Here is a 26906-nt window from a genome sequence, read left to right as displayed (position 1 = left end):
ATCACTTCCTGAACTACTGAATTCCCAACAAATGAAGGAAAATTAATTCCACTGTCATTTTGCTTGATACATTTTGCTTTCCTTTTACTTGTGAAATGCAACCCGAAACACAAAAACCTAAATGCAGCAAAGCAACAATTCACCTTCTCTCAGAACCAAAGCAAATGATCTTTCCAGCACATTTAAAAACATTTATATCCACCGGCAGCACATCTTTGATTCAGCTCGTCCTTATTTCTTCCCATCCTCAGATTCCTGCACCGTCTTCCCACTCATCATCCTCCTCTCTGCTCTCTCCTCCTCCTTAGTTTGTGAGGTCTGATGCACAGCGGTGCTTCGCTATGTCAGCAGGATTGAAACAGGTCAAAGTGTAGAGTGACTCAGATAGGTGTAGCGTCAGACTGCTGTATACTGTACAGTATGTTTCCTGATACTGGCTTCTCGTTGGAATTGGGCCAGACGAGGCTGCCCACCTCTGCTATGATGTAGTGAAGATTTCTGCCTGACTACAGCAGGTGAATGTGAATGTGTTGGTAATGTTTTTGTTTCGGGTGGCTGACCAGAAAATGCTCCTGAGTGTGGTGTGGGAGGATTTACTCACCAACTTACTGTTAGTGTGTAAATCCTGCAATGAAACCAGCATTCCCCTGCCTTGTAGAGCTGCTAAATCTAAGAGGAATGTCAGTAGTTTGGCCTTTAAGAGATTTCTGGAATTGAACTTTAGCTAAGCCCCTCCTCCTAACAGCAGCTGTCCAATCATAGATTAGCAACTGTAACTAGAAAACACAGGCCTGTCAAGCTTTGCATTTCTTTACATGTAAAAGAATCAAAATACTTGGTCCCTCAGGAGTTCATCGTTTTAAAATGTGTGTACATTTATGAAATCTGCCAGCAAGAGTCATCATTTTAGCCAACAAAATCTGTTGTCTATCATTTACATGCTTGTGTCGTATTTCACCGTCCCACCAGTATCTGGCTGGGTTGTAGCTGTAGCCTCAGTCTTTATCACTAATATTATGTTCACAATGGCTAAGTAACTTTACATTATTCAGACCCCTGTTACGGGCTTCTCGTTTTAAAAATGTGTCAGATGGAAAAAGTCAACAGGAGATGGACTTCACAGCTGACAAGGAGGTTAAACATGAGCATTAGCTTATATTAGCTAGCTACATTTGTCAGCTAGAAATGAGGCACCTGCTTTTGTTTACTTCTTGAAGATTCGATGTCTCATGAATTCCTGCCAATTTCCATGTTAAATCTGTCTCTGTAAACTGCATATGTAAAGTGCAAGAATTGAAAGCTTGACAGGCCTAGCAACAGTAACTAAGGAGAAAGGGTCATCTTGAAATTCTGATTCAGAGGCTTTTGTAACCTGAAAAGAGTACATTTTGAGGGGAAAAACGGAGTAATACAATCTTTTTAGCCTGTCTTATCAGTATCAGTATCAGTATCAGCATCTAAAAATCCCGTATCGGTCCGCTTTACACTGGATGCTCCAAATCAGTCTCATCCTCTCCTCGACACAGTTTGACTGATCAGTCCGAGGCCTAGTTTGCTGCTGCCAGCATGGGACGCGATGTTCGTTTCTCTATTTATTTCCATGGCCCATGCGTTTTTCCCCATATAAAGACAGTCTATGTCCGACCGTGTCACCGCGTGATGGATTGCATAGTCCTCTTCTCTCAGGAAGGGGGGGGGGGGGTGGAAAAGGAGGAAGGAAGGAAAGAAGGAGGGAAAGAATGAGTGAGAGAAAGAGGGAGGGAGGAAGCAGAGTGGTGCGGTGCAGCAGTGAAGGACATGGCAGCTTAGTGCTGGCCAAAAAGACTGTGCTGAACACCTGCTCCTGTCTCCAACGCCCCTTCAACCTCCTCATTACCTGTCAATCTATCACAAGGCAGCCAGATCAAATGTCTGCAGCAGCCAGGACTCGCACAGGGAGGGAGAGAGGGAGGGAGGAGGGGGCGAAGAGGGAGGGGGAAGCGAGGAAAGAAAGAAGGGAAAGAGAGGGACAGATTGCATGTCTGGGAGAGCAGAAAATGAAGGGGAAGTAAACGGAGCAGCTGCGTGTGCATATCGAAGATCTGTTGATGATTTGAAGTAAACTTTGTCCAGAGTGCAATTATTTAAAACTTCTGGAGATAGTTTGTCATGTGGTTATATTCAGAATGTGTGGAAAACGCACTGCATGAGTCTGGTATGACTTAATGCAAATGTGTTTTATCATCATCAGTGGAGAGTTAAAAGATTAAGTTATTACAAATAAAATTTTAAAGTCTTATTCAGTGGGAATATAAAGGTATAGTTCAGATTATTTGATGTGAGTTTTCCATAGTCAGTGTATTAGCTACAGTAGATGCCAGCTGGCAAGCTCCCAGTGAGGTGAAGCAGAGAGGAATACCAGCTCAGAAGTAAAACAATGGACTGTTGTGGACAGTGTCAGCAACAAAACATATTTTAACCACTTAAAAAAAGCCTACTTCCCCAAAAAAATCTATATCAGTTTAAGCGTAGACAATATTTAGAATATCTTTACCACTTAATTTAGCTGTCAGAGAGCCTTTTCTGATGGGAAACTGTCATTATATAAGCCACATATATCACTCTTTCCAAACCAACCAAACTCCATAAGTGAAATCAGCAATTTAACCTTACAGAACACAAAAGTTGCTGTTCTATCTCTGTCTTGATTGGTTGGTTTCTTTGTGTTATTGTGTGTCTTCTGTATATCTAAACTAACCATTTAAAACACAGAAGTCACACAGTAACACAAACAAGCAAACAGATCAAGGCAGCAGTAGAGCAGCACCTCCCATATCCTACAAGGTAAAATATCTGATTTTGCCCATGGAATTGACTCATGACTGTTGTTCCTCTGCTTCTCCAAACTGGTAATGTGCAGACTGCCATCCACTGTAGGTAATACACTGACTATCAATAAGTACTTGGTACAGCCTGTCCTCAAAAATCAAAACTGTCACTTTAAAGTGCAACTCATTTAACATCCAAAGATTTATTAGACAAACCAAAACTCAGTGATATTTAATCAGGCGTCAGTTGTGTGTTCAGTATATTATACACCCTTTTTGCTCTAGTGTTAAGATCCGTCCTACAGCACCGTTTGGCCTTTGATTGGCGCCTCCGTGTAAAAGAGGTGAATCTGTGACAGTTGAGCACCTCTGTAGGGAGGCGGGGCTTGCGGTTTCAGATTACAGCCACAATACTGCCAGTGTGCATCACTTAGTGTGCATGTGTGTTGTTCATATATGCAGATGTATGTTTTTATCATATATTCATGTAGGTTTATTTTGTGTGCCGGAGTGTATGAATCATGCTTGCATAAATGTGTGTGTTGACACATGAGAGTCTGCATTTGTGCATTGTGCGTGTGTGTGTGCTCTAAAAGGCAGATGAATTTGAGCTCATCAAGGTGCATTAGTGCACACATGACCAGTCCCAGTCCTCTATTTCTGATCCCTTTCAGTCCCTGCTCTCTCTCTCTTTCTCTCTTTCTTTTTCGGTCTTTCACAACCTCTCTCGCCCCTCTCTCTCCTTTAGTGTGTGAGCTGTGGTGATTTACGGTAATTATCCATCGTTGGGTCATCTATCAGGCTGGCCGTTGCTAGGAGATGGAAGCAGCTGCTGCTGGCTGTTGTCTTGTCAGGGACAGTGCATGTGTGCGTGTGTTTGTACATACTTGTGTGTATTTGTGTGTGTGTGTTCTCTGAGATTTGGGTGAGGGCGCTTGCATGTGTTTATGTGTACGTGTGTGTGTCTGTGTGTGTATTTATTGGCAGTGTGTGTGTTCAGGTGAAGTGGTCCATCCTGATGTGGGGATTTAAAAGCGCAGGTGGTGCAGAAGACAGAAGGAAGTAAAGGAGTCGATGGATGGAGGGAGGGATTATAGGAGAGACTTGGGTGAGGGTGGGGTCAGAGGTTGAAGGAGGCCAGGTGGAATTTGAGTGTGTGTGTGTTTGGGGTGGAGGGGAGTGGGGGTGGGCAGCTTAAAAGGCACAGGTGTGTGTGTGATAGACAGGGGAGCTGTATGATAAATTTATCCAGGCAGATGGAAGTTGGAAGAAGTCGGGCCTTGGGGAGTAGTTTTAGTGGCTGTGAAAATTGCAAGATTGAGTGTATGTGTGTGTGTGTGTGTGTGTGTGTGTGTGTGTGCGGGGGGGGGGCGGGGAGGGGGGTCTGTTTTCTATTGGCAGGTGATCGCCCCACAGATGGGTGCTGGTTCAGATCCCTGCTGAGGGGCCCATTTCTCTTCATTTTGCCGTTGTAATCCACCGTAGCCTATTGTGTCGCAGCCGTTTCAGGTTTCATGATCTGCGCACGCCATTCATGTTAGAGCAGACATGAATGCACCCAAATCCCACACACACACACACACACAGACACACACACACTGAAAGGTCAACTGCAAACATTATCGTCTTAACACTGCGTTCAGCGAACATATGAGAGGGAGTTTTCCAAGGAAGTGCAGAATATTATAACCACAGGTAACTTGGAGCTCAGACAGGGAGATTGGTGGAAGTGTTTACTGCCAGTATAATATAATGCCTAGTGTAGTGCTGCAACTATTAAGTTAATATCTAACTATTTGATAATTGATTCATTGTTTTTAGTATTTTTTGAGAAAATTGTGTGATTTCAGCTTCTCAAATGGGAATATTGTCTGGTTTCTTTAGTTCTCTGTAGCACAAGGTCTCAAATGGGGGTCTAGGGAGTCCGTGAGGGGGCTTCAGGGGGTCCCTAGCAAAAAGGGTAATATTTAATTTTCACTGTAATATCATTCATAAATAATACAGTGACAGAATGTATGGCTATTTGATGATGGGTGTCATATACCATTGCTTCCTCTGTATACATTTAGCAGTGTTGTACCACCACAGCAAGGAAATTAAAAAGATTTTTAACATTCAAACCTAAATCAGGTATGAGAAAAAGCTATAGTTACTGAGGAAATGCTGCATACTTTCTGTAATAAAACATCTAATGGCAAAAATCAATTATCTAATCTCTGTCAGAGGTCCTTGACGTGAAAAAGCTTTAGAAGAGTAAAAAGATTCTGATATCAATCAGCCGATATTGTTCATACAGAATATAATATACAAACTCTAGAATATATAAATAAAAACACATTTTTTGCAAAGATACCTCAAAAGTGGTTAACACTTGTTTAATCAATAATGAAAATAATCCTTAGTTGCAGCCCTAGTGCTCAGAGCCCAAACTGAGAGGACACAGTAATTATAATTACAGTATACAAGCAACCATGACAATTATATTAATATGAAAACTAAAGTAAAAGTAAACAAATTTGCAGCTAAAATTGCCAAGAAAAACAAGAATTCACTACTGTTTACTAACAAAATGGATACCAAATTCTAACTCTTAATTCTACCAAAGACCAAATTCATAAACTAATTAAAAATCAATTGATTAATACAGACTTAGACTGTTCAGATTGTGAACTGCCTGAAAAGTCTGCTGCTGAAAATAGCAGAGTAGTTTCCCTGAAGTTTTATTTGCTTAAGCTGTGAAAGGCAGCTGGATATAAGCCACATGTCCATATGAGCTGCGCTAACTGTAAATACAACCTCCACTCTCAGCTCTCCATACCGGCCTAATTAGCGCCAGTTAGCATTTGTCATTGCGTTTAGGGGTGAAGATTAGGAACACCTCTCAATTAATCTGCAATCAGCCTGTTTGTTAATTAGCTAACCTGTTCTAAGTGGCCTTCAGGGCTCTTGTGTAATTAGCTAAGCTGCTGGGAAGCAGGTCTGTGTGTTGACATTGACCTAAAGTGCGCGAGCACACACACACACACACACAAACACACACATGCACGTGCACACACACACACACGCACACAATACACGCACATATATACTGTATAAGACACACACATCTGCAAATGTCTCCAGTCATGGTCAAGAGGGACAAGAACCCCTGGCTCCCAATAAATTACGTACAGAAACAGACCTGCGCCTTGTGTTTGTTCAGGAAAAACAAATGCTTAAACACACACTCTTCCTAACACACTTTATTAGTTGTCACAAGCGTGTCACGCTCATCCAAATATACATATTTGCACATCGTCATGCTCGCAGCGATACACTGATTATTCCTCCCTTCACTCCACAGCGAACCTGCATCCCTCAAAAGCATTCTTAGAAAAAGGCAGGAGGGAGAAAAAAAAATACATACTGTACTCCCCGTGCACATACACTCTTTTGAACATTTCATCCTTTTCAAGTGCAACAACATCCCCACCAAAATGAACAGCTTCTCCATTGCTGTGTCGAAGCACTTTTTTTTCCTTGCTCACTTCAAAGCCATTTGTTTACTCTGCTGCCTCCTGACATTGTCTGTGGTAATTAAAGGAGCGCACTGAAATTTATGGTTTAATTATACAGGCCTTGTTATGCAGAGAAGACCAGGATGGGCTGATATGCTCAATAAAAATAAATAAATTCCATACGGGTTTATTGAACCCTGCGTTTGCATGGAGGGGTGCAATCGTTCCAGCCACTCAGGTGTGTGTGTGTGTTATTGTGTTTATGTGTTCACGTGTATGCATATGTGTGTATGTTTATTTATGTATTGCCTCGCAGGACAGCGGCAGCAGTGGCTCAATGTGGAGTGTGAGTGGGTGAGAATGAAATTGAAAAAAAAAAAAAAAAGGCTAGATGAATTGCAATCGATTGGCGCTGGTTCACTGTATTGATCCCCCAGCATGTTAAAGCCTGCTGTACTCCATGAAGAACACTCAGTCAGTCAGTGTGCCCCCACCCCCTCGCCCCCCTTCCTACCCACACCCACCCAACCCCATCCACCCCTTCACCAACTAACACAAGGCTGGATATACTGTAAATGTCTCCTTGTGTTGTTACTGCATGCATGTGTAAAAAGCTGAGACGATAGTGCTTGCAGCCCCAGCTTTAGTGTAAGCGCAAGTGTGTGTGTGAGTGTGTGTGTGTTTGGTTTTGTGCATGCACAGTAATGGAGAGCGATCTTGGCTGTGGCCCACAAGCTGCTTCTCTGAACTGATCTTTGAGTTGGGTATAAATAGCGCTTGCTCTATAAATAAAACAGCAGCACCTTTCACACTCACTCTCTCTCTCACACTTACCCACACACACACACACACACTCACACACACACAATCAAACCTGCCCACATGCCTCTTGGATCTCACACCTGCCCGTACACAATCATATGCATAAATACCCCCACATGGGCCTCCCACGATCCATATATCATTCTCTCTGTGGAGGTCAGATAGAGGGATGTCTGTGGGACATATTGACATATTTACATGAGAGCGTGACCTGTAGCAGGTTAACACCGGCTACCTGTCTGACCTCTGACCTCACCTTACTGTACAGAATAAGATTCTAGTCAGCTGAATGTCCCACATCAATCTATGGTGTGCACATTTTGATATTTAGTTGATGCTTTCATTCGAAGCTGCTGGCTGATATCTTCCCTAAAATGTTGATAAAACATTTGGTGATAAAGTTCCCATGAAACAGCCAACAGAGTGTTTATTCCTTATGTGTTTCCTCTAAAAACAGGCAAATAGCGAGGGACTTATTATGGAACCCGGATCCCTGCATCCCTATCCTTGCAGCTAAGGTAGGGATGTAGGGAGGTCAGCATCCATCTTAGCTGACTCCCTGCCCGAGAGCTCCCTGGAAACGCGCAGGACCCAGGACAAAAACAGCCTCTGAGACCAATGGAGGCCAGTTTGACGACAGGAAATAGACTACAGTACAGAGGTGGTCTTCTTGTTGGGTTTGGCTCCCTTCACCATGGGGCTGAGTCACAGCTAACCAAGCTAACAGCACTTATCAGTTAGCTAAGTTATTTTAGCAACAAGTATCCCCTGTCAGTCTCAGAGGCCGGTTTCACCCCGATTACCCGTTGTGGTCACTGAGAGGCTGTTGAGGCTGGTTTTGCAACAAGTAAGCTACTAATACTATCCAATATCCTTCAGGATATTCTGGAGGACATAAAAGGAAGAACCATGAAATATTTTCTCTGTAAGATATGATCCAGTCTCAATTAAATCTGTGAATAAGGTTATGAAGTTGAGCTTTTGTACAGTGGTCAACATAATAATATTAATAATAATATTGGTCAACAGATATATTGGTCAGGTGTTAATGTCAACTTTAAAGATGCTGAACCTGAACCCATCTGGCAACAGAACAGTCTCTAAAGGGAAGATTTTAAAGTTTTAAACCAACAGACTGGCAGACAATCCAACATTGCCATCCTGCTTGCAGGGCAAAAACACACTAACAAACTGCTCTCTAAGAGTTCAGTACGTTAACTTTACATAATGCTACTGGCCTACTGTAAATTAACATGACGTGAAGTGTTTGCAGGGAGCCACCAGCACAAACGATCACCGGAAAGGCTGCCGGTTGACTCACTGAATATCTGCCAATAATACAGAATTTCACCACTAATCCTGTTTGCACAGCACTTATTCACATTCACACCACCTTTCTACGTCAGTCCATTATGTAGCTATGTGTCTGAAGCACAACATGTCCCATCCACTGCTGTCTGCTGAGCTCAACTCAGGCTAGGAGTGTTTTGAAATGGGGTGGAGAGGGGGGTGAGAGATAAATTGGTACAGCGAGCTGGAATGCTGCAGCAGTTATTTAAGGCCCTGTAGGTGCTGCCTAGGCCATATGCTCCCATTATTCCGCTTGGGAGGGGCCCATGTGGGCATGTGAGCAAGGCTGGGGAGGAGGAGGAGGAGGAGGAGGAGAAGGGTGGGAGAGAAAGAGAAAGAGGGGGTGATGGAGGGGAGCGAGAAGAGAAAGGTAGCTGAGGAATTATTTTAAGGAGAGCCCCCCTATCAAGCGTAGGAGGAATTTTAAGAACGGGATACCGGGAGAAGCCTGAGATGAGATGAGAACGAATTAGCTTCTAAAGTAAATGATCGCCTTCACCCTCAATATCCGGCTCTTTCACCGTCATCTTTGCATAATTCATCTCGTCAAATTTTGAGGTGTGACAGAGTATAATTCACGAACTCCTGAACTTTGTGGGTTGATAGCTTCTCCTATGCTAGGGCTTCTCAATCATTTTCATATCGCGGAGCTGCACTTAATAAGATTCTGTATGACACGTCTCCTCACGGGGGTTTGCTTTGTTGCTTGTTGATTGTTCACAAAACACGGTTCTTAGACATTTTCCAGAGTCAAAGTCAAGCAATATTCAAAGATTTTCAAGGTGCATTTTAAAGCTGTTTCAGCACCGTAAAGCTGTGGTAAATTACATATTCATAAACATACAAAATGATTATTTCACTTTTTCATTGCATTAAATCAGATGTTATTGTGCTACAAATGACCAAAATTATGTTTTGTGATAGCATTCAAGGGAAGGGTGGCAAATTAAAGAAAAACACAACCAAGTTTAAAGGAGAAATATGTAGAAGTAAGGAAGATGAGTGCAAAATTATAATTTGACAATAACAAGCTAGGATGAGTCTTATGCTGTAAGCTGATCAGCTGTTTATAACTGTCAGATGTCAGTCAACGTAAAGCGAAGCCCGTCATCCCAAATTCAAAAACCCACTGCTCCGAAAATACACTCAAGTTGGAGCATCCTTCTGCCTGCCAGACTTCGTTAACATATTGCTCAATTTAACCGTTATAAACATTTACTCCTTTCTAAAAGATTATTGATTTCTAAAGGCTCATAACCCAACAGTTACTCATTTGGCAAAAGTTCGGCATAAATCTGAACTCTATTTAATGAAACAGGCATATTCAAAGGAGGACACTGGTTGTAGTGTTTCCTTAATCTCTGATGGCATTGCATGGTCATTTTATGATTTATATTTAGTAAACATATCGCAGATTTTTTCTGTAAATCAGATGTTATTGTGCTATAAAGCACAAAACTTATGATAGCATGTGATGGTGATAACTTTCTACAAAGAAAGGAAAGCACCACAAAGTTTGTTTCAAAATGTGTCACCTGTCTGTAAGTAAACAGGCATCCTGTATTACCTAACTAATTAGTCAGGTAGCAATTTATTGTGACAGTAATTCAATTATGATTTCAAGCACTTTATCCAAAATCCAAGCACTTTTCAAACCTTAAAAATATTAAATTTAAGTGTTTTCAAGAATTTCCAGCACCTGTACAAACCGTAGCAAAATAAAAAGGGATTTCCACAACTAAATTTACAGCTGTAACGGTGAGAGTGAAATGCGATCAGGATGATATTAAGTAAACTGTGAGAATAAACTCTGCCCCTTTCAGAGTCTGGATCCCCAAACTTCGTTTTGTCAGCTGTAATGGGTTGATTTTTCAAAAAAAATCTTTTCTCCCGCAGATAGCTCAATATTTATCTGTTAAGAAAACAAGCAGCAGATGCAGCTTTGTTGTTAGCTTCATATCTCTTTCTCTCTCTTGTTTCTCTCCCCCTCTCTTCTTCTTCTCCCTATCTGTACAGTCTCTTGTCAAACTGAGGCCTGTGTTCCTGATCAGGGCATTGCTCTCATGTTAGCCGCTTCACGGGAAGCACATCCCAGCATTCCCTCTGACACGCCGGCAGCAGCATTACCATAATTGGCTTTTCTACATGACGGGACAGAGGAAATAATAATGTCATTTTATTTACAGCCCTCTTGTCCCGGTCCGAGAGCTATCACCCCCTCCTCCCTCCTCCTCCCCTCCTCATCCCTCCTCCTCCTCACCGCCGCACTCTTTCTCCTCTCAGCACATACACTGACATACACCCCTCCTCCTCCTCCTCTTCTGTTCTATCTCATCTCCCTTTCTCCCCCCCTCTTCCCTGTGCGGGGCACGAGTCTCGTTCTGCCACGGCGTGTAGGTCAAGCGATGGCTTTTTGATCAGCTCCTGTCCAAAGCCATCAGGCTTGAGAGGCACGTAATGGAGAGCGGGGTGACAAACAGAATCTGGGGAAGGAATAAGACTGCCAGTTTCCTATTAGGGGCCGGCCTAAACGGCCTCTGCCCCCCCTCCCACACACCCACCACCTACACCCCCCTCAGCATCCTCTGCCACGAACCCACTCCTGCACTGCCTAAATCACATGAGTGAAGGGGCCCGTGATTGGACATTAGTGCCGCAAATGACTGCCGTGATTGCCCCCTCTTCCCAAACTCACATCAAATAAATAAAGAAATGTGTGTAAATAAATAGAAAGAGGGGTGTTGGAGAAATGGGGCTGGTGGTGGAGGTGGAGGTGGTGGTGAGGGGAGGCTGACTGGTTTCATCCCCTTCTTTTTCCTCTCCCTCCCTCGTTTCATCGCCTTTCTGCCTTTCTTATCTGGTTTGTTTGGCTTTGACAGCGGCCAAATGGTGAAGCTCCGCGAGCCTAACAGAGAGTTTTATTGATTTAACAACCAGCAGACTCTCAGCAAAGAACAGGGAGAAGGCAAAAAAAGGGGCAGGGCGGAGAAAGATAGCAAAGTTTTGAAAAGGAGTGATATGTTTCTGCTGTTACTCCTCGCCAAAACGCTGACGTGTCTGCTGCTCGCATTTCATTTTGATATCATTTACAAAAATCAAGTCATACATAAAGTTGAGCCGCACGTAAGGGGGGAATGTTTTGGAGATGATCTGTACTTAGGTCGATCATGTTGTCCCGTTGTGAGGCTCAGTGTTGTGTTGAGGCAGGATACAGGGCGTTCACCGCAGTGTTTTCATCAGAAAAACATCATATCAAACTGCCTGTGTGTGTTCGGCACGACAGGACTCAGCCGCACACACACTCAGCTATGGTCTGGTCTCTCCTAGAACTAGTGTTAAATGCACAAACCTGATCACAGATGGCAAATCTGCAATGATTACTCAATTAGTTGTCAACTATTGAATTAATGGCCAACTATTTTGATTATTTCAGAAGAAAAGTAAAATTCTCTCATTCCAGCATCATTAATGTGAATATTTTCTGTTTCCTTTACTCCTCTATGGCAGTAAACTGAATATCTTTGGGTTGTGGACAAAACAAGACATTTCAGATGTCATCTTGGGTTTTCTGATATTTTATTGGACCCCAACCGATATATCAGTTGACTGATATTATCAGCCTGATATTAGCCTGTCACAGCTATATCGATATATGTTGGTGTCAGCATATATGTCATCCGAAATTTCTTTTTAACTGAATGTAATGCAGACTCTTTTGTTTTTATTTGCTTTATAGACAGTGTTCTATGTGTATTTGATTTTTTTTTTATTCAGGTTTAATATATTCATATATTTTGATCTATTTGTATTTCTTTCAAAATAGCAGTGGAAGTTTACTGTTTCAATGCCCTGATATCATTTTGGTCAATAAAATTTTGTGTTAAACTGTAAAATATCCTGCTTGTTTATGTATATATTCTGCCTAAGAATATCGGCAGATATATCATTTTAATGTCAGGATTATTTTATTTCCCAATAGCAATATTGTCTTCGGCCCCAAAAATCCAGTATCAGTCGGCGCGACCACAGATTACTAAAGAAACCAGATAATATTCACATCTGAGACGCTGAAATCAGAGAATTTTGACATTTTTTCTTCAAGAAATGTATGATTGCAAAAAATGTGTTTATGTACGTATTCTATATTCTGTATATTATATTAGTTGTAAAGAATATTGGCGGATGTATCAATATTGGATTACTGGTATCAACACTGACCACAAAAATCCAGTGTCAGCTGGGCTCTACATTTTGTAGACCAAACAACTAATTATTATTCGAGAATATAATCAACAGATTAATCGACAGTTAGAATAATCATTAGTTGCAGCACTGAATGAGGCATTACATTCTTTTCTCTTCTTCTTTTTACATTAGGTTCAAATCAGAATTGAGGGTGCTTAATGGTTGCTTTAGTTGGTGTAGTCCTTCAGGAACTCTCTCACTCAAACAATAATAATAAAAAAGGCAGATGAGAACAAAACACACACTTGAGCTCTTATCTCTAATCAAATAAATGTCCAAGGTAGCCGGAGACATGAAACCTTTGATAATACCTGCTGTACAGCATTATAAAGTGTGCATGTCAGTCCATTTGTGTGTTATGCATTTTTAAAAAGGCCATTATAACATGCAAAGAGGCTCCTACAAACCCTTTTTGGTGCTTAACACATTAGATCTCTTTTTATTAACAGTGTATTAACCATATGTCTAGGTACTACGAGATCAGTGATGCACTGGGATGTTAATCCTGCTTCCTCGGTGTGTGTTGTTGGTGATCTGGCGTGGCTGGTGGTGGGCTTGATCGCTGCTGCTTCTGACAGTGAGTCTGCAGTGCTATCCTGGCCACGCTGCCGCCTGTCTCCTTGATGGCGGCACGTCCCCGAGCAAAAGTGACAGGCGCTTTGGCGCCCGTGCAGATGGCCCTGCTCACAGCCATCACCCACTCGGCAAACCAAACCGCCAGGGACGGCACGCCAGCCCTGCCCCTTCTCAAGCCCGCCCCTCGCTGCTGGTGTTGCTTTGCATATGTGCGTCCAGGACGAGGGAAGGAGCTTAATCTAGTCGCCAGTCAGAATCCCACATTTTCAAGTTGCAGTGATTGAACAGAGTTGATGTGCTGCTCTTAATATTTCTCCTTCTTCGTGCCTCAAATTTTAGCATCCTGTCAGAATAGATGCAGCACGTCAAAACAGATGGAGAGATCATTTATCTCAGACTACCGTTAGCCACGTTTCATCACTGATGTTGTACATTTATGGTTTGCGAAACCGTCCACTTGCTGCCTGTGATTTTTACAGATGTCTGTCTCTGCCAGTCTTTTGTCTGTGTGCTTTTGATATCTCCCTCTTTGTTGTTTCCATGACAACATGGCAGGACAGGCATTGATTGACAGGGATCGTCAAAGGGTTCCCTGGCGACCTGCTCATTGTTCGAAGCCCCTCCCTGTTGCAGTCTGTGTTTTGTCACTCACCCAGGGATATTTCTGATCTGCTGCTTCTCATTCCTGCTGTCTGTGTGTGTATGTGTGTGTGAGTGTGTGTTTTAAGCATTGCCAATTATTGGGGTTTAGCTTATTTTTTTGCTGCAGCCGATGAGAGTGAATCACATAGGTAATTCCTAATGTACGTTTGCACTGTTTGTGTGGGCTTGTAAAGAATGGATAGCCCTTCTGCAGGCTGCTTTGTATATTAAATGGCTGATATGTATTGATAGCCTCCTGTTCTGGAAGCAGGTTAGCGAGGGGGAAGGCACTGTAACAGAAGACACTCTGCAGATGTGTTGTAGAGAGTACAGCACATAATGCTAATCTGCTGTGTTAGGGATTTTCAGGAGTTTTAGAAACTGTCTCGGTCTCAGTCTGTCAGTGGGATTGAAGCGCAGCCAGGTTCTCCTGTAGTGCTCTCATTTCACTGAAATCCTGTCAAGCGTTAGGGGAGTATGTTGCTCATTTGGAGAAGGGTGTATCAGTAGCACACAGCGAACTCAGACTTATAGGCAATATTATGGTCGGTGGGTTCAGGTTTGAGCAAACATGTATGAGCTGCAGAGTGCGTAAAAGTACATGCATAGGCACGGGAAGGTGAGCATGCGGACAAACGCGCAAACAGGCACTTACCGAGACACTCACACGCACACGCATGCACATCATCACGCAGTCACAGTCGACGGTGCAGCTGCTCACCTCCCCCACCTCCTCCACCCATCTCCTCTCAGGCAGCAGTAAATGGTGCCAGTGTATATATATCAGGTATTATGTCCACTTAGATTATGATATGACAGGTTAGCGTGCCGTTTGAAGCTGACAGCACATCTGTTTCATCAGGAGAGACTGATACTGGCATCTAGGACACACATCTCACCATGCAGGAAGGAGATAAAGGAAGAAGCTAGGGGGCCGTCTTTCCTGTCTCCCTGCCTCCCTCACCCTCACTCTTTCTCTCTCTCTCCCTTTTTCTCTTACACCCCCCCTCCCCCGCCCACCAAACCCTCCATCACCACCACCTCCTGCTCACTTTTTCTTTCTCTCCCCCATGTCTTCTTTTCATTCACTTGTTCTCCCCCCTAACCACCTCCTGTCTCTCCTACTTACTGATGCTTGCTGTGTCTTCCCTAGCATGCGCACACAAACACACACACATGCACACACAGTCTAGCCTTCTATTTCATTTGCCTTTATTTTACTGGTAGACCTGTTACGTCTCAATCTTGTTTATTCTTTTTATTTCTTTTTTTGACCAACTTTATTGGTTTTCTAGTCATTGTACATGGTGGCATAAACATACAGACACATAAATACAGAAATTAAGGGAGCAACATTGCCCTCGCCCACTTCTTCACTCACCCAGTACCCCCATGATATCTGAATCCCAGTGACACTAGATACTATGTCAATCACCTGGCTCCAAAACTATTTAACTGAATTACATTCGGTAAACATGTGATACCAATAGTCTTTTGGTTACAAAAGCATATTGGACGTGGGATCATCCATGCCTCAATTTTTGATCTTGTGTTCATCTTTTTGTCAGACATTGTTCATCCCATTTGGATCACAGGATAGTAGCAAATTTTGCCAATGCTAAAATTGTCTGCCCCAGACTCCTTCCCTCGCTAATCATTGTGGCATGCTCAATCCAAATACCATTGTTTTGCCAGTTCTTACTTGTTAGCTCAAATAAAAATGACCTTCAGTTTATCAGAGTGGGTTAAGAAAAGCTGTGAAATCTTCAAATTAGTGTTTCCCCTCTCCAATCAGTTGCATAACCTGAACATGTGAGGAGCTGAACTTCATGGACTGGATGAGTGAGAGGCAGTAAAGCTTGGTGAAGAGAGAGACAGAAAGAGAAAGGGGGGAACTTGAACATGCAAGCATGCAGCTGGCTAACAAGGCCAAACAGCCAGTCATTTCCTGGGGAACATGAGGCATGTGTGGAGGAATAGGGAGTTGGGAAGGAAAAGGACAACTGTCAGAAGCTCAGTGATTTATTTTTCCCTTGGAGGCTTTTTTCACCACTGGCTTTCAGAGCCACATGTGTGTAAAATACACACAAACTCGTGCATGCATGCATATAGACACACTCACACTGGATGAGAATAAAAGCCTACATTTCCTATCATTGAGTATTCATTCCATGTTATTTTGACAGTGGTCCTGTTAGTGTGCTGTAAATCTTTAATTTCACTGAGCTGACCTCTTTTTCCTGTCTTCTTTCCTCCTCTTTTCGGCTTATCTCTTTTGCTATCCTTCTCTCCAGCGTACATGCCCGAGGACGAGCTTAAAGCAGCCGTTCAAGATGAGGAAGAGCACCTGCAGGATGACGGCCTCTCATTAGACGGCCAGGACAATGAGTTCCTGTGCAACGAGGAAGAGGAAGATGCAGATGGAGGCCAGCCACCTAGTTACAGAGACTCTCCACTCAGCAATGGCACGAACCCTGATGCTGGATATGGGTCTCCACTCAGTGATGCCAGCGACCGACTTCCAGACTTCAAGAGCACCTCTTCCAGGGACGGTCAGGAGAGGGATGGCGCAGCCTTGCCCTTCCGCCCCAACAACGGCCTCTCTTTCCAGGATAGCCTGGCACAGATGAAAGCCGTCTATGCAAACCTCATCTCAGATGCCTCTTGGTCCAGTATCACAATGGACATCATGAAATCTAAGCCTGCTGCAGCTGGCAGTGTCAACAGTGCCCTCAGTGCCACCCCAGAACCCACCTCTACTGCTTCTGTCTCCACAACTACAACCACAAACAAGAGCAGTGTGGTAAACATGGCTAGCAGTCACCATAACGGCAGGAGCTCCAGCACCACTGTCAACCACACAGGCAGCGCAAGTGGCAATACTAACGGCACAGCAGCTAGCTCTGTTAGCAGCCACAGTGCAACCAGCAGCAGTGGGAGCAGCAGTGGTGCAGCTAGTAATGGTAGTGGTGTGGCCTATGACTGGCACCAGGCAGCACTTGCCAAAACTCTTCAGCAGACCCCCTACCACCTTTTACCAGAGCCCAGCCTCTTCAGCACAGTGCAGCTCTACCGGCAGAACAACAAGCTGTATGGCTCTGTTTTCACTGGTGCAAGCAAATTTCGCTGCAAAGACTGCAGCGCTGCCTATGATACACTGGTGGGGTTGACGGTCCACATGAATGAAACGGGCCATTATCGAGACGACAACAAGGACAAAGAGGAGGAGCAGGGAAAGCGCTGGTCCAAACCACGCAAGCGTTCCCTGATGGAGATGGAGGGGAAGGAGGATGCCCAGAAGGTCCTGAAGTGCATGTACTGTGGCCACTCGTTCGAGTCTCTGCAAGATCTCAGCGTTCATATGATCAAGACCAAGCATTACCAGAAAGTGCCTCTCAAAGAACCAGTGCCAGCCTTGGCCACTAAACTGGTGCCCAGTTCAGCTAAAAAACGAGCTATCCAAGATGCTATAGTCTCCCCATGCTCCCCAGACTCAATCCATGCTGGTAGTGGTGGTGGTGGCAGCGTATCCCTTGGGGATGTTGGCAAAGATACAAAATCTGCAGCTAACCCCTATGTTACGCCAAACAACCGCTATGGCTACCAAAATGGTGCCAGCTACACGTGGCAATTTGAAGCTCGTAAAGCGCAAATCCTCAAATGCATGGAGTGTGGGAGCTCTCATGATACACTGCAACAGCTGACTGCCCACATGATGGTTACAGGTCATTTTTTGAAGGTTACAAATTCTGCATCCAAGAAGGGCAAACAGCTGGTTTTTGACCCAGTGGTGGAAGAGAAGATTCAATCTATCCCACTGCCACCGACCACCACCAGACTCCCTGTTCCCACGAGTGTTAAGTCCCAACCGGTGTCCCCTGCCCTGTCCTCTGGCTCAGAGGAAAAGAGGGAAGGAGGTGAGGATGAAAAGGTCGAAGGTGGTGAGCCACTGGAGAAAAAAATAAAGGAGGAGAAAGATGACTCAGGTGAGAAATCTGAGACTGACGCCACATCATATAAATACCTTAGAGAAGAAGATCTGGAGGAGACACCGAAAGAGGGTTTAGATATTCTTAAATCCCTTGAGAACACTGTATCCAGTGCCATCAGCAAGGCCCAGACTGGCACACCCACATGGGGTGGCTACCCTAGCATTCATGCAGCCTACCAGCTGCAGGGTGCCATGAAGAGCTCCACTACTGTTCTACCCCCAATGGTCCAGAGTGTCCAAATGCAGCCAATGTTTAACAGTGGGCTACGAGGCCTGGTAAATGACCCCAACTCGGTCATCCACTCGCCACGAAGCCCTTCATCCCCTACCCCCCTCAGGAGCAATGTCACTGCCATGGAGGAGCTTGTAGAGAAGGTGACAGGGAAAGCTGCCACTGTGAAGAAAGAAAAGGAGGAGAAGATGGTGAGCCTGGACCGATGCCGGGCCCCGTCATTAGTAAAATCCCCCTCTCCTGCACTGAGAGAGCAGCGAGAGCAATTACCATCTCCGAATGACCTTTCTGTAGGTAAACCGTCCGGTATGAGAAGTAGCAGCCCAGGCAGTGTAGATTCAGAGCTCATCTGCAAGAAGGAGCCCAAAGAGAGCTTAGTAGATGGCCACAACAACCATTCAAAGAACGGCTCTGAGGCATGTCAATCCCCTGTAACTAATGGTAACAGTCTTGGCATCATAACCGATCACTCTCCAGAAAGTCCATTCATCAACCCTCTCAGCGCACTCCAGTCAATCATGAACACTCACCTGGGTAAAGCCTCGAAACCAGTAAGCCCAGCTGCAGACCCACTATCTATGCTTTACAAAATTAGCAACAGCATGATGGATAAGCCAGCGTTCAACCCAACTCCTCAGGGCAAGCCAGCTGAGCCCATCAACCACTATCCGTTGTACGAAAACAATGACCAGCCCATAGACCTGAGCAAACATAAGTCCACCACTAACAGCAACAACAACAATAACAACAGCAGCAGTGTGCTATTGACCAATAATAGTATAAATGGTAACAAACCCCTTATTTCCCTCCCTGACTCCGTCTCTTCTCCTCTGAGAGAGAATGCTCTGATGGACATTTCTGATATGGTAAAGAACCTCACTGGAAGACTGACGCCTAAATCTTCAACTCCCTCCTCCATCTCAGAGAAGTCGGATGCTGACGGCAGTGCGTTTGAGGACGCCCTAGAGGACCTCTCACCTGTGCAGAAGAGGAAAGGGAGGCAATCTAACTGGAATCCCCAGCACCTCCTCATCCTCCAGGCACAGTTCGCCTCCAGCCTGAGGGAGACCTCAGAGGGCCGCTATGCCATGACTGACCTGGGCCCCCAGGAAAGGGTCCACATCTGTAAGTTCACAGGCCTCTCCATGACCACCATATCCCACTGGCTGGCTAATGTCAAGTACCAGCTGAGACGGACTGGGGGCACCAAGTTTCTCAAGAACATGGACTCGTGCCAGCCCGTGTTCCTCTGTGGTGACTGTGCCTCCCAGTTCAGGACTCCCTCCTCCTACATCAGCCACCTGGAGTCTCACCTGGGCTTCAGCTTGAAGGACCTGTCCAAACTGTCAGCTGAGCACCTACGGGAGCAGCAGGCTGCCTCAAAGGTGATCACAGACAAAATGACATTCGGCAGCCCCCTGTCAGCCTTGACCACACCAGAGGACGACACAGGCTCTGTGTACCAGTGCAGACTTTGCAATCGGACATTCGTCAGCAAACACGCAGTCAAACTGCACCTCAGCAAGACCCACGGCAAGTCTCCAGAGGACCACTTGGTGTTTGTCACTGCTTTGGAGAAACTGGAGAAGCTAGACAAAATGGAGAAGGTTTAAACGGGGTCTCGAGCTGAGGGTAGAGACTGACGGCTGTGGAACTGATTAGAATTTCATTGCACTAAAATGACATTGTTCACAGTTACTGCACTGGGCCGAACTGAGCCGCCAGAAAAAATCGGTCTTATTATTTTTTGTTGTGATAACTGCCTGACTGGACCATGTCTTTTCATGTTGATTTGTTTTTGTTTTGCCAAGCTTTTTTACACTTATTTTGTAATATATTTATATGCTATTTGTCTGATCTGTGCATGTATTTTAGTGAATCAAGGTTAAACACAAGATTTTAATCTTTTCATGGCAAAAATACAACTACTGCTTCAATGGTAAAAGTGGTGAGTGGAAGAAGAATTGGTGGAAGAGAAAACTGTATAATACTTGATATGAAGAAGGTGATAATTAAATGTATACACCAAAAGAATGAAAGAATACCCTGAGAGACTGAAGTAGCACCTTAGACAGTTGAATTTTGAATTTGTAAAGAGGACATGTTTTGAAATATCTTGCATTTGTCAAAATCAGATTGATTTTAAAAAGATCAAGGATTTTCATTCCCCCCTCTCTCCTTTTTGGGTTCCTGTCACTGCAATGTTTTTTGATGATGAATGGCCTGCTCATAAATCTGTCAGTGTACTAGAAAAAAGATCATGTGAACATTTGGAAAAACTGAAATGCTGCTTCTGGTTACGAGTCAATCAGTGAAAAATGAATGGCCGTCAGTATGCAAGTTTGCTCAAAAAACTTTTCCTTGTTGTGAAGTATCACCTTATAGCAATTTTCCAGTTGTATGGTTTGTTACAACTCTCTCTTTCTAAATTGTGTCGCTTTATTCAACTGTAAAGAGAACAGTCCGTTACATGTAAATGATTACCAGTGAAATGTCAGTACTCCATAAGACATATCTTACCATTTGAAACGGCTCAACATTCTTTGTATCTTAAGGTGTGTGCATTCTCTAACTTTTATATTGTCATTTTATATACAAAAATGATAAAAAATAAAAACAGATGGTGTATATAGATATATGCTGTAGAGCTACAAAATGTCCTTTTTTAAAGAAAATACAAATTTAGCTTCTTTGGCTTGGTTTACAGAAATGATTTTAATTATACTCGCATCCAATTTGATGCATGAAATGGTGTGGAAAATAAATAAGCGATGCACAATGACTATACATTTCAATGTTTTATCGACAATATTGTAAAAAAAAAAAAAGTTTTTAGCACCGATTAGTTTGTTTCATTTATTTCTCAATTGTAAAATAAACCCCAAAGCAGTTGTTAACAGTCATACATTTGTGGTTGTGTGTTCATTTGTCATGGTGGTGCACCAAACTCAACATGTATCAAACCTAACTCTGTAGCATTTGCTTTGCGGCAAATTAAAGCGATCGCACCCATATCAAATCCTAACCCAGTGTAAGAGGATTTCTTTTTTTGGTTAAAGCTATCCATTGAGAGGTGAGATTCAATTTTTCCTTGTTTCACTGTTATGAGCTCTTCAACAGGCCTGCTTTTATGTTTACACAGTTCTAACAGAAAAAAAAAGTTACTGGTGTCATACTTATAACTGATGACTGAGCCACATCATACTGCCAATGATTATTATAATGATGAAGATGATGGGGATGATAAGCCTGTAAGGGTGCCTATTGTACTGAGGGAAACCCATGCTAGGCTTGTGACTGGCCTTTGGAGGGCTCGTTCTGAAAGAATCAGTGTTATATTAATGACGGCAGTGTACTTTTGCCTGTCTACTTGGAACAAAATCAGATGGGTGTCTGTTCTGCTTGATATAGTCTCCTGACTGGCCACACTGAACCCAACCAATAATTAACACAACTATTCAGATGATACATAAGCAGTAAGCTGCCCTTTTCTCTGAACAACCACACACTGCTAACAAGAAAATGATACAGTTAAGGGGCATAACTGTGAAACTTGGCAATGTGGAAGCTATAAACAAACATGGATTATAAAATAAACCGGATAGTTCAGGCGCTACGGCGACTTATACAGACATACACAATGCCCGTTAGCAACTGAAAGTGACGCACCAGGGCCTTGTTCAACCCTGACAAAATGGAGCAAAACGTTTATTTAAAAAGAAACAGTGGTTTGTTGAATGCCCTGTTGTGTACGCCAGTGCACTTAACCGCAACGGCTTTTTAATACGGCTGTGTTTATATACATAGCTGCTGACTGACACACCCACCAATTCAAAGAAAACGTACCTGAAAGGCCGTTAAACTCTGTTACGCACCATTTTGAGGAAACATGTTATTTTCAATTTGGAAACCGTAACAAAACAGGACGTAACGTTTTCAGATTAAACGTACTTAGATGTAAACCTCTCTGCGTTTGTATGAGACGCACTGGGTTTTTGATGTAAGATAAAAAGCAAGAGCATCCATGTCTGGACATAGTGGGGTGGATGGATGACTGAAACAAGCACAGGACTTTCACAGTATCACATCATATCACCTCGTATCGTATCACAACAAAATGCAACATAATGTCACAGAGTTATTTTAACTCAAAAGCAGGGGTGTGTCATATTTTTTTCATTTAAAAAAAATCATATCATGATAATGGCAATATTGCAATATTATAAATTAATTTGTGATAATTTTACATTGAAGGAGTGCAAGCAGACTAACAGTGAAAGGGGGCAATACAATAAATTGATTTCGCCTCGTCAAGCAGAAGCACCCAGTTGAGCACAAGGAGATCTGAAAATCCTTCGAAGAGAGTGCAACAGCTATTGTGGGTTCTAAACCAAAATTATTTTTCACGACTGTGTTATGTCATCAAGAATTTTATTATCGCAGAGCATCCTGAAATATTGTGACATTATTTGGGGTCACAGTGCCCACCCTTACCCCAATCGTGGTCTTATCTCTTATCCTAAACCCACTCAAGTAGCGTTTTTTTTTCTCGTAAACCTGGCCAAACTGCCTGTACCTTGTGCTTCAGTATCAGACACCGAGAAGTAGTGGTAAATCATCGATATGTGACATTTTCGGATGAGAATGGGATGGTAAATGCCCTATTTTCAACACACCAATGTGTGTTTTAGTTGATATGTTCAGATAGAACAACATCTTTGCAGGATAAAGTCTCTCTTCAGCATTGTTTGAACGAGTTTATTGCCTGAACCTTCTTGATTTTCACAGCCAGCATGTGATTGTTAAGGTCAGTCAAAAATGATGCCGTTTAGCACCAGAAAATCATTTCCCTCTCCACTTCATTGACTTCTCTTCAAGCTCATCTGAATGAACGTTTGCATAGTTGTTTGCAGAGCATGACGGAATATATCTTCACCTTTTTGACTAGTCAGACACCCGCTACGACATCCAAGTCCTTCAGCCTCTTTTGTTGCCCAGCTTTTTATCAACACATTTTGCTTTTCCCAAGTTTCCTCTGCTTTGTGTGCTGTTGTTTCAGGTCTGACTTCATTTCATGTACACCGCGGCCTTAACGTTCAGCTTTAGCGAGATGTGAAAGTGATTCATTGTGTATAATGACCTCCAGATGACCCCCAGTCAAAGCTAGGGGTTTTCTTCCTCGGGCAGCCCTGCAGGTAAAGCGTCAGCATCAGGAATTTGATCTCTCATCTCACCCTCATGTCTCAAGTTTCTGATAGAGTACTTACAGTACCAGCCTTTGTATGGATGACGCCATGCTGCAGTGTTATGACTTCCATTCCTCACACTCACAACATGTCTCACGTCGGCTGAGTCAGTCACACACACTCACTCTCCCGGCTATATTAGCATGAGTGTCTTTGTGCAATTACACACCTCCTCGATCTGGCTGCACCTCGCTGTGTTGATACACGGATTCAGTGACAAAGGAAACACAGGCAGAGGGCAGATTAGCCCGGCTGAAGATGCGGCTTCCTCGGAAAGGGGCTGCTAGAGTTGGGTTATAAAACAAACAAGGCAGATAAACAAGCAACATTTGGAGGAGATAGTGTTCCCTGCACACCAGAAATAAAAAACACCTTGTAGGTTTAATACCCCACAGCTAAACCTGTAATTTTGCTGTGCCGTCAGATAGCTGCTGAGCCGATAGAGACTCCTTCCTGCTTTGTTAGAGATCAGTGCACTGTTTCCTGTGCGTATTCTATGTAAATTACATGCGATAATCGCCACGCACGGCACAATGCTGGTTCCCGTGGTGCAAACGGAAACCGAGGGTAGATAAACGCAGGCTGGGCAGATTTGCATAGCCTTTGTGTTTTGGGCGCTGCTGAACGTGAGCCCTGAGGATTGGTAGGGATTTCCTCAAGGTTTTGTATAAGTAAATGCCTGCTTCCTCTCAGGGCTGGGACCATTATGTACAGCAGACAGGGGTGGGTGTAGACAGAGGGCACAAACGGAATAACAAAATTACCTGGGCTGGTGGGAACACGGGGAGGGAGTATTAACCTGCATAACTCGCGTCTGCCTCTGCTGAGATAGAACAGGGATATACATACTGGTGTTTGCATGGGAATGTGTACTCTACGTTACACACTGACATCAAGTATACATGTGTCAGCTGTTAGAGACAATAGTCAAGAGGTGTCAGTCTATGGTTACTCTCTTAGAAACAAGGGTTCCAAAAGGATTTTTCCTGAAGGGCTGAGGTTCTACTTAAAACCATTTTTCGTAATGAATCCTTTTTTGAAGAAAGGGTTCACAGTTTTCACTGTAGACTACAGGTTCCATTAAAAACCCTTTTTGGAATGATGCTGGTTTGTTGACATCCTTCAACAAGGGTTGTCAAGGGTTCTTTGTGCCATAACACAAAATGGTTCTAAGTAGAGCCTCCAGAGTAAGGTTTGGATAAAAACCCCTGGAATATAAAAAGGTTCTCGGTAGACCCCCTGGGTGGTTTGGATGGTTCTACCTATAAATCTTTATGTTGGGTTCTGGGCAGAACTCTCTGAGTGGCTTCTAAGCTGAACCTTTATAAAAGGTTCAACCAGGGTCCAACAAAGGTTCTTCTATGGGAACATTGTGTCATCTGCTGTTGCTCTATGGTTATACTCTTAGAAATAAGGGTTCCAAAAGAGTTTCCACTCAGAACCATTTGCTTGTGAAGAACCCTTTTTGGAAGAAAGGCTTTTTCTGTTTACAGTTCTTTGTAAAACTAAGGGTTCCATTAAAAAGTCTTTTTATCCAAAGAGACCTTTTGGAATGATGTTGAATTGTTGAAATCTCGAAGAGCCCTTTTGTGAAGGGTTCTTTGTACCACAATATAGGGTTCTGGGTAGAATCCCCAGAGTGGATTTGAGATAAAAAATATTGGAATTTAAATGTGTTCTCCAAAGAATCCCCTGAGTGGGTTCTAGCTAAAAAAGTAGTTAAATATAAAAGTGTTCTCATTACAACCCCCCTGTGTGAGGTCTAAATAAAACCCTTTGAACATAAAATTGTTCTTGGAATTTAAAAGGGTTCTTGTTAGAACCCCTGGGGTGGATTCTTATTAGCTCCCTTAGAGAGTGGAAAGGTTCTGGGTAGAACTCCCAGACAGGGTTCTGGGTGGTACCATTACAATATAGAAGGGTTCTCCGTAGAACTTGTCAAAAGGAGTTCAGTATGAAACATTTCACAGATGTTTTTAGTTATAACCCTTTATGTCAGGAAAGGTTTTTTTTTCTTCTACCAAGAACTAAAAAGGGTTCTCCTATGGGCACAAGTCAGAGAACCCTTTATGGTTCTAGTTAGCATCTTTATTTCTAAGATTGCAGGAGTCACAAAGAAGTGAAGTTAACTAAGTGAGGGCATGTTGATCCAGTGCGCCTGATGTTTGTTCTCACCTCTAATGCTTCCAGGTGTGTTATTTCCTCAAATGTATGTAATTCATGCAGCCTACCAGTCTTCTGTGAGGCTTCATGGCAGTTGTCTCTGGTTTGTATATGATAGCGGCATGAAATTCATTGTCAACGATGAGACAAAGACAAAGCTCCTCCTGCTGAGGAATCCTGGCGTGTGCCTGCCGCCTATAAACCCCCCAACTTTGCACATAACTCGAACGTATAGTTTAATACCCTTCCAAAATACCTCAAACCAAACAAACAATGTCTGACACAGAATCAACAAACAAAGCAACGACAACTGAGAGCCTTTGTACTGGATCACAAACCAGAGTCAGAGAAATCTGTTTGGATCCTGATAAAACGCCTCATTGTTGAAATTGCATTCACGAAAAAGTTATCAGTATTCTGCTTTTTTTTTTTTTTACCTGCCTCAGTCTATTTTTATGATGGTTTAAGTCAGTTTTGTAGAGTTGATTCAATTATTTTGCTCAGCTTCATACTGTAAAATGTGACAGGATCTGTGACTATTCTATCAAACAGACTGACCTAGAAGGGTTCTGTATAGTATCAGAACAGGTTCTGTTTGTACCACAACCTTTGTTTTTTTTACTATTAATCTAAAAAGGGATGTAGGGGAGACCAGGGATGGTATTTTTTGCATAAGCATCAGTAACTCATTGGTTCATATTACCCATTTTGTCTTCTTCAAATAAATCTCAATTGGATGTTGTTACATATTCACAAATAATGTGACTTGATGTCAAATACAAAGAGTTCATTGGTTAAAACTCAAACCCCACTACTGGGGAGAGTTGTAACACTAGCTGGTGATAGATGAAGAGGTAATTTGCTGATTTCAGATCTGCACTATCCAATTCATGAAATAACTTTACTGAAGAGTAAAGAATAAATAGTTTTGAATAAAGCGAACACTTTAAAGTGACAAAAAACACTGGGTTACAACAGTCCCCACTGGAAGCAACAATTACATAACTGTTTTAGCTAGTGGCACTGGCGGTAGCATCAATGTAAAGTATCAAATTAAAGCAGAGAAACTGCTATGTCAAACCATTGTATCTACAATGCAACAAATACCAACAAATACCCGATAAAAAATTTACTGTCTTTCCTGAAAATCGTTTTTTGGGATGTAAAATTCACAGTGTTGCTCAGAGAGACATGACACTAACACTGTGAGCTAAAATAGGAATTGTGAGTGTATGATATTGATGATGCCACCATAGCACGTATCTAATTGGTAAAACTGACAGCATTGCAACTAACCCAGTGTTACAACACTCCCCGGTCTCTCCTACACAATAC

At 43.1% G+C, this 26906-nt stretch overlaps 1 protein-coding gene across 2 annotated transcripts in view; it reads left to right on the top strand.

The window, feature by feature from the left end:
- The window catches only part of LOC146321128 (teashirt homolog 1-like), a 46595-nt gene extending 25530 nt beyond the window's left edge, over positions 1-21065 (top strand). For both annotated transcript variants that reach the window (XM_084726173.1, XM_084726171.1), the window contains exon 3: positions 16234-21065. In XM_084726173.1, coding sequence (XP_084582299.1) covers positions 16234-19775 — 3542 coding nt within the window. In that variant the 3' untranslated portion in view covers positions 19776-21065. The remainder of the gene's footprint in view (positions 1-16233) is intronic.
- Positions 21066-26906: the final 5841 nt, after the last annotated feature.

This window comes from Lutjanus erythropterus, chromosome 9, assembly GCF_056507025.1.
Source record: "Lutjanus erythropterus isolate fLutEry1 chromosome 9, fLutEry1.hap2, whole genome shotgun sequence".
Classification (NCBI taxonomy): domain Eukaryota; kingdom Metazoa; phylum Chordata; class Actinopteri; order Lutjaniformes; family Lutjanidae; genus Lutjanus; species Lutjanus erythropterus.
Note: the sequence above shows the minus strand (reverse complement) of the source record. Positions and strands in the feature narration are given on the sequence as shown.